This window comes from Brassica oleracea, unplaced genomic scaffold (assembly GCF_000695525.1).
Source record: "Brassica oleracea var. oleracea cultivar TO1000 unplaced genomic scaffold, BOL UnpScaffold01443, whole genome shotgun sequence".
NCBI classification, from domain to species: Eukaryota; Viridiplantae; Streptophyta; class Magnoliopsida; order Brassicales; family Brassicaceae; genus Brassica; species Brassica oleracea.
The window spans coordinates 2,094-10,858 of NW_013617978.1; the positions used below are offsets into that span (position 1 = coordinate 2,094).

An 8,765-nucleotide genomic window follows, 5' to 3' on the forward strand; every position below is an offset into this window, starting at 1 on the left:
CGGCGTTAACGTCGGTGTTTTTTTCAGCAATTTTTTTTAAATTTTATTGTTTTTTTTTAACTAATCCAACATGACAATTGGTTGGCTATAAAAGTTGCGGTGAATTTAATTATTCACCATAGGGGTGAACCCAAGTATTGTTCAAATATTAATATTTCTCATTGCATAGACTCCTACAACATTTGTTAAGAATCTCGGATTATTATAACAATATATAAGTTGCTCACTGTTATCATTTAACTCTTAATAAGTTCAGTTACTTTCACATAATTTCAAAGATAAAATGATGCCAATCTTCAGAATCTTGAATGATAAGATAAATCATGTGTATATATATGTACAATGATCGTATATGCTACTCTATTCATTGCTGATTAATTTGTAATTTTGACCAGTAACTTAATGGTTTGTGTTCAAGTCCACATCCGAGTTCAAACCGGCATAATTACGCATTTCGTCGAACAAAAAAAACTCCTAAGAGATTTAATTACAGTATCTTAGAAGGTAGAACTATTTCCCGACAGCAACTAAGCTCGATCTGCAACTGGGTTTACGCTTACGTATGGACCCCTTTTTTTTTTTTTTGAACGCAACTTTTATGATTACTTTGAACCCTAATAAGGAAAAATGAAGCTGAATATAAGGAAAATCTCAACCATGTGACAAAAGAAGCTTTGAGACACACGGAACCCTAACACGACACATAAATTGCATGTCCAAGTGTAGTGGGAAATATATACATCTTTGTTTTTTCTGTATAAACACACATGCAAAATAGTATCACTAGTAAAATTCCATCTTTGTTTTTTTTTGTTAGAGAAGCTTTTCCTTTTTTCAGAGATTGATAGCTATAGAGCTATGAAACAATATTGGCTGCTTCGATTTGTTTTCTTTCTCTTATCATCATTTTGTATCTTTTTCGTGACGACGACCCATTCCCAAGTGATCCACAACCGACGACTGTGGCCATGGCTAACACAAGAATCTGGTCCAGGCTCACCACCTAATCCACCACCACAGAACCAAGCTACACCGGCACTGTTTTACTTTGGTGATTCGATCATCGACACGGGAAATAATAATAATCTAACAACAGAAATGAAATGTAATTTTAGTCCCTATGGCATGAACTTTCCTACGGGAGTTGCCACCGGTAGATTCAGCAACGGAAGGGTCGCATCTGACTATATATGTTCGTCCTCTCTCTCTTTTTTCCTTTTCTTTTGGGCCGGAGGTGACATTTATTACCGTTAATTTGTATTGTTACCGTTAATATGTGACATTTATTAGTTCATTTAGAAGATAATATATTTGTTATTTTGTTAAGCGGAGAAGACCTTCCAGAGAAAAAAAAACATTTTCCAGATTCTTTAATACTGCTATCTTTGCTTGTAAAACATCGAAATAATATTTGAGGTAGTGAGGATATATTTATTATTTTGTTAGGTGGATATATATGATCAGTTTTTGGTTCTTCTAATTACTGTTTGTTGGTATCATAATCCATGCAGCCCGATATTTAGGACTAAAATCGATTGTACCGGCATATTTGGAACCCAACGTACAACTAGAAGAACTTCTCACTGGCGTATCATTTGCTTCGGGTGGTAGTGGCTATCACCATTTAACAGCCAAAATATCAGTAAGATCAAAACAGCCCCCTCTAGATTTAATTTTATATATATAGCTCTTAGACTAATGATCATTCATCAAAATATAACCAGAGAGTAAGGTCAATGTTGGAGCAGTTGACATATTTCGAACAATACATAGCGAGAGCAAAGAGGTTAGTAGGGAAAGATAAGACTGATCACTTATTAGCCAAGGGCTTAGCCATTGTGGTCGCAGGCAACAACGATCTGCTTATTACATACTATGGTCAAGGTTCTCAATCGCTCATATACGACATTCACAACTTCACATCAATGATGGCTAAGTCTGCTGCAAGTTTCGTTACGGTTCGCTGCTTCATCCATCCTTTTTCTTAAGCTCATACTTTCAGTTTCATTTACCCCAAATAATTAAACTGAAATTTGCTGACAACTAAAAGAACCCAAGTTAATAAGAATTTGACCCTAAGAGAAGGAGTTTGCAAAATTACCATGTTTTAGGAACATAGTTATGCAATAGTGAGTTTTTTTTGGACTATTTTTGAATCAAAAACTAATTTTTCATAAGATCTGAAACAACAATTTTTTTTAACCAGTCAAAGTGATTTCATCTAGCAAAAACCGATCTATTATTTTATTCTTAAAAAACTACAGAAATCCCACGTTAATTATAATTATGGGAGTAACTATTCAAATATTAACTTACTGAACTGATAATATGGAAATAATTAAGCAGCAATTATATGGATATGGAGCAAGACAAATAGCAGTGATAGGAACACCACCACTTGGATGTGTACCATCACAAAGAACCATAAAGGGAGGTCCTCGTAGAGACTGTGCTCAAGATCTAAACTATGCATCTCAGCTTTTCAATGCCAAACTCTTCATCACGTTGGATCAATTGACTCATGCCCTACCAAATTCAAATGTCTTCTACATCGATATCTACTCTCCTTTTAGTGACATCGCAGTAAACGCACAAGATTATGGTAATTTTAGACCGCACACGACTTCTTAGACTTACAAAAACGAATTTTATAGTAACATGTATGTTCCAAAAAAAAAAAAAAATAGTAACATGTATATATATATATATTGAATTGGGATATTAATGTTTCAGGGTTTGAGGAAATAACGAAAGGATGTTGTGGAACTGGACTTGTGGAAGCAGGTATACTCTGCAATCGATTCACGACAGACGTGTGCTCCAATGTATCTGCTTACGTGTTTTGGGATAGTTTCCATCCTACCCAAAGATTCTATAAAATTGTAGCCAAAAAACTAATTGAGAGATACATCCACCATTTGAAATAAAATGTAATACCGTATGCTTTTCGTTATGCTCACGCAATTATAGCTAGATGTATAAAGTCATTGTAAGACACTCTGGTGGTGTAAATTGACGCTATTAGAAAATTTCATCACTGTTCACATGGTTTATAGAAATCTCATCAGTGATGAGCCAAGTTGTAGAAGTATAACCCGTTTCTTTAAATCTTTTTCATTAGTTATTGTTTTGTTATCAATGTCGAGGAAGATAATGTAAGGTTAAAGAAGTCATGATTAAATTAGTAGACTGGTGCTAGCACCGATGGCATACTGCAAGGTAGGCCAATGCATTTTAACCTGGACCCAAAAGCCCGAACTGGAACCGACCAAAAAATATCCGATCCGGAACCAAACCGAAAATTTACAAATACTTTTTGCGTCTAATTTTTTTTTACCCAAAAGAACCGGAATCGTTAGGAACCGACCCGAATAGACCCGGATCCGAAAAAAACCGATCCGAATAGACCCGATCTGATAAGAACCAATTTGTACCCGACTTAAAAACATGTATATCCAAAACTATAATTTTTTTGTGTTCTATTTTATATATATTACTAGATTTTATACTCGCGCTACGCGCCAGTCTATATTAATAATTTAGTTTAGTTTTATAATAACTTTTAAGCTAACAATTTAATTGATTTATATAATTTTCTTATTTGAAATATGATTAGTTGATTTTAATATTTATGTTTATTTATAATTGTACCATGTTATTATCTATTTAGTTATTTGTATTTATAGATGCAATAATTATGTTTATAAACATACAAGATATGAGCCCGTTGCATTGCAACTGGTTTTGTTTGATGTTTTAATTTAATGATTGTTTTTTGCATACATTTATATTTTTATGATTGTTTTTTTACATACATTGTTTGAGATTTATTTTATAATTAAACCCGTTTTTACACATAAGTTCAAGTTAATATTTGTATTTTGTAATCATGGTGCATAGATGAATTGTTATAAACTTTGTACTTAGAATTAGAGAAAATACTATACCTAAACGTTTAAACTGAACACACTTGAAATAAGAAATTGAATGAAAAGTAAAAAAAAATGGAAGTCAAATATATCAATCGAGTCAATGACAACATTATACGTGTTCTTATGTATTAATTTAATATTTTATTAAATAAGTATTAAAAATTTTATTTTGTTAGGATTTTTTTTTAAAATAAAAACATTCTATTTTATAATTCTCCTTTTTATTTACAGTTAAAATTACTGTCATATAACCTATTATAATTATCTTCTCTATAGAATTTCAGAAAAAAATAAATTGCTATCAAATAATTATTTTTAGTTATTAATACTCTATTTTATTAACTATTTTTACAATTCATATCAATACTAAATTTACACTTCTTTTGTTAATTAAATAATTTTTATTATCATCTTCATCATCAAATACTCTTTTAAAAATATTATCAAATAAATTTTACAATTCTCTTTTGGTTAGGAAAAAAAAATATTATACAATTTTTTTTGTTTATGAATTTTTTATATAAAAAAGGAAAACAACTATCAAATATTCTTTTACAGTTTTTTTGGATTTTAGAAAAGAAAATTAATATTACATAATCTTTTACAATTATATTTTGTCTATGATTTAGAAAAATAAAATTTATATCAAATAGATATTTCCAGTTAATATTAACTATTTTTAAAAGTTGCCATTTTCAAAATTCACTTTTTTCAATATCACTAATATTTTTACAATTTTTCTTGTTAATTAAATAGTTTTTGCTATCACACTTATCGTCAATTTTCTTAAGTACAAAGTACTATTAAGTAAAACTTTACAATTTTTCTCTTGTCAGAATTTAAAAAGAAAAAGAAAAAAAAATCTTAGCTTGTTAAGATTAGAAAAAAAAAATTTAGAAATCTTTTTTTATTAAGGATTTTAGGAAAAGAAAAAGTTATTTTCACATAATAGCAGTTTTTATTGATACATTCACAATCTAATTTTTTTTAATAGGCGAGAGTTCCTGAGGCAGAGAAGAGGAGTATCTTGAGAAATTTCAAATTTGATGATGGTGAACTTCCTGTGCGATATCTGGGACTTCCCCTCATGACGCAAAGGATGAAGAAGCAAGACTATACTCCTCTTTTGGAGAAGATACGAGGTAAAATAAGCTCCTGGACTTGTCGGTTTCTGTCGTATGCTGGAAGACTCCAATTGATAACTTATGTCCTTACTAGCATAGTTAATTTTTGGGCGACGGTGTTTAGATTGCCTTGTAGTTGTATCACAGAAGTTGAACAAATATGTTCAGCGTTTCTATGGACGGGGCCAATCCTTAAATCTACTAATGCTAAGGTTGCTTGGACAGAAGTATGGTTCCCTAAGAGAGAAGGAGGTTTGGGGATCAGAAGCTTGAAAGAAGTTAATAAAGTTTATGGTCTTAAGCTGATATGGAGAATGCTAACAGGATCATCTCTCTGGGGGAAGTGGATTAGAGTAAATTTGCTAAAAGGAAGAAGTTTTTGGGAAGTCAACTTGAAGATGCAGACTGGTTCTTGGATGTGGCATAAAATGCTTAAGTTGAGAAGTGTTGCAAAGCTGTTTTACAAGGTCGAAGTAGGTAATGGGAGGCATACTTCTTTCTGGTATGATAATTGGTCTAGGCAAGGAGTTCTCGTAGACTTATTGGGTGCTAGAGGTTTCATTGATATGGGAGTGAGAAAGAATGCAACGGTAGAGGATGCTGTGTTATATGGTAGAAGGAGAAGAAGACATAGGCTAAGCATTCTAAACGATATTGAGGACAAACTGGATACCATCAGAAGTAATCCAAGTCTTGAAGGGATTGACAGGAGTCTATGGAGGAGAGATTCGGCTTACAAGTTGGAGTTTTCTACTCAGGAAACTTGAAGTTTTTGAGAGACAAGAAACCTCTATGTAGCTGGGCGCCTGGTATCTGGTTTTCGCAAGCGACTCCGAAGTTTGCGTTTATGGCGGGGCTCTCTGTTCGTGATAGGATGTCGACCATGGACAGAGTGGTGAAGTGGAGTAGGGGGAGTAATGATATGTGTGTTCTCTGTCATAATGCTCAGGAATCGAGGAACCATCTATTCTTTGAGTGTGATTTATCTGCTCAGGTATGGGAATTCATAGCCAAAGGATTGTTGCGCCAGTCTTTCACTGTAGTTTGGTCAGAGATAATAATCATTATATCTGATAAAACTAGAAAGAAGAATAGTTTACTTTGTATCAGATACGTCTTCCAAGCTGTTCTATATGCTTTGTGGAGAGAAAGGAATAAGCTGAAGCATGGAGAGAAGATGATGCCTTTACCAGCTTTAAAAAAGGTGATTGAGAAGGGAATGAGAAATAAAATTACGTTGGTGCAGAAAAAAGGAGGGAGAGGAATGGAGATGCTAATGCAATTTTGGTTTCAAACAAGAATGTAATTAGTTTATAGTCTTATCTTTTGAGTTCTAGTATGCAATTTACTTTGCAAAAAAGTATGCACTAGTTGTAATAAGGCTTTTTTGGTGAATAAATTTAACATTCATTCAAAAAAAAAGTTAATTTTGGTTTATATTTTTTTAACGCAAAATTATTAAAAAGTAAAGTTAGTTAATTATAAAAAATAATATTATTTTTACATTTTTATTTTATTTAGACTTTTAAAAATGAAGTTACTTATCTTGACCGCAACTTCTTTCCCTTCTTTCATCCTACCATAGTAAACATACCCAAAGCTTCCTTTTCCAACTCTCTTGGAGAAATTATCAGTGGCCTCTTCAAGGATAGGAAGGGATATGAAATATGCTACACCTTCATCTAACAAGTGTCCGCCCCTCACAGCTGAATAAGCTGCCAAACCTTTTTTCTTAGTCCCCGTGGAGTTACCTGAAAGAAACATGAGTAAGACAACAACCCTCCAGGGCCGTGCCTGAGAATTTTAGGTCCTAAAACCCAATTATTAATTTGGCCCCTCCAAAACTATGAGAATTTAAAATGTTAAGGTGAAGAATCGAACTGGGCACCTTATATACTTCTAATAAGTATATTACCAACCTAGCCACTTAGTTATTTCTGTTAGGATTTGGCCTCTAATATTTATATAATTTTTCAAGGCCACAAGCATATGCTTGATTGGCTTTTACTCAGGCACAGCCTGCACCGTGCCTATTAGACCCTAAAACCCAATTATTAATTTGCCCCCCCCCCCCAAAACTATGAGAATTTAAAATGTTAAGGTGAAGAATCGGACTGGGCACCTTATATACTTCTAATAAGTACATTACCAACCTAGCCACTTAGTTATTTCTGTTAGGATTTGGCCCCTAATATTTATATAATTTTTCAAGGCCCCAAACATATGCTTGATTGGCTTTTACTCAGGCACGGCCCTGCCCTCCACCTCGAGGAAACCTGATAACAGTCAAGACATATATATATATATATATATATATATATATATATACCTTTATCAGCACTTTTCTTCTTCCTGAGAACACAAAGTAGAACAAGACGTCCTCCAGCTAGCAGCAAGAGAACTGCGACAGCTGCTATTGATAGAGTACTCATTGTAATCTTGAGATTTTTTTAAATGTTATAAGTTTGTAAATTTGTATGTTTTTAGTTTGTTGATGATAAATTCATATTGATTATTTCTTCTATTATTCTTTTATGTTCTAATTTGTTGATGGCCATCCTTATAAATTTTATTTAAAATCTTAACTAACTTATTTGACATTCTTTTTTAGACTCTTTATTTTTTTATCTAACTTGTAAACATTGTTCTCTAAATATTTTCTTCAACATAACTCAACAAGGAGCATCTTAAACTTTATATGTTGTATGAGGTGAATCATGGTACTGATTATAAGAATTCATCATTTAGTTTGCTTTAATACCAATAATTTTTTAAAAAGCTTATAGATCACATCATGTTCGATTTATTTCAGTATAGCTTATTTGTTTAGTTTCTATGAAAATTTTGACTGTAACCGATTAAAAGAATATTTGTAAAAACATAAAATAATAGTGTTGATTAATATTTAAAATTTTAATGGATAAATAAATTCGTCAGTTTTTTGATCGATTAAAAATAATTTGAAACTCATAAATAAATTGTGTCTTGCGACTCTCTCTCTATTCTCTTACTTAACATCTTTCAGAGAGAACGAATGGAAATTTCAAATCTTTTTTCTTATATTGGAATTATCCTCTACTCTATCCGATTTTTTGGTGTGATACATTTTTTCGTCTATTGGATTTTATCTTCGGCTTTGTATGTCTACTTTACGTCGCAGATGTTTTACATTTTTCTTTATACTAATCTTGTTTACTGTTATTGTTCATTCACTTCAAATCCTATATTCTTGACGCGTTCCTTGTTCATGAAGAATATATTTGGTTTTTTTATTTGGATATTATTAATAGAAAACACATTTGATACTGATTTATAATTTATTTTTTTAAAAACACTTTTTAAAATTTTATTTTGAAGAGTAAATTTTATTTTGTGTTCTTGGAAGGAAAAATATTGTATATTGTATATTTTATATTATTTTTGGTTAATTTTTTTCTGAAAATTCCAAATATTTATATATAAATATGTATATATATCCATGAATCAATTTAGTTTTAATGATTTATTTAATAGTTTACCTTATTTGATGTTGAATTCCATTTTGTATTATCAATTTTGGAAATTTAACATTTTAAAAATAGTAAACAATCATAGTTTGATTGTTTTGTTTTCTAATACTATGTGTATACTCTTAATGACTTATAGCTTTATATAGATTATACGTTATTTTTGAATATTTTCAATAGTATATAGCCTAAACTTTAAAAAC

The 8,765-nt window shown here is 31.4% G+C and overlaps 2 protein-coding genes across 2 annotated transcripts; both read left to right on the forward strand.

Moving 5' to 3' along the window:
• Positions 1-768: 768 nt before the first annotated feature.
• LOC106321331 (anther-specific proline-rich protein APG) lies at positions 769-3,088 on the forward strand. The gene is made up of 5 exons (XM_013759621.1): positions 769-1,192; positions 1,512-1,642; positions 1,725-1,958; positions 2,347-2,602; positions 2,734-3,088. Exons 1-5 carry the CDS (start codon positions 859-861, stop codon positions 2,925-2,927), a joined length of 1,149 nt encoding a protein of 382 aa, XP_013615075.1. The 5' UTR covers positions 769-858; the 3' UTR covers positions 2,928-3,088.
• Positions 3,089-3,204: 116 nt separating this feature from the next.
• LOC106321329 lies at positions 3,205-6,050 on the forward strand (the record flags this gene model as incomplete). The annotated part of the gene is made up of 4 exons (XM_013759620.1): positions 3,205-3,219; positions 4,927-5,074; positions 5,225-5,795; positions 5,855-6,050. Coding segments are annotated over exons 1-4 (930 nt in total), but the record flags the coding sequence as incomplete, so codon positions are not given.
• Positions 6,051-8,765: the final 2,715 nt, after the last annotated feature.

Bases quoted from the DNA above. Each gene is read 5' to 3' on its own strand.
- LOC106321331 (XM_013759621.1), top strand. From the start codon at position 859: ATGAAACAATATTGGCTGCTTCGATTTGTTTTCTTTCTCTTATCATCA. The intron at 1,193-1,511 runs GTTCGTCCTCTC...TAATCCATGCAG, and splicing joins GGTCGCATCTGACTATATAT to CCCGATATTTAGGACTAAAA. The intron at 1,959-2,346 runs GTTCGCTGCTTC...ATAATTAAGCAG, and splicing joins CTGCTGCAAGTTTCGTTACG to CAATTATATGGATATGGAGC.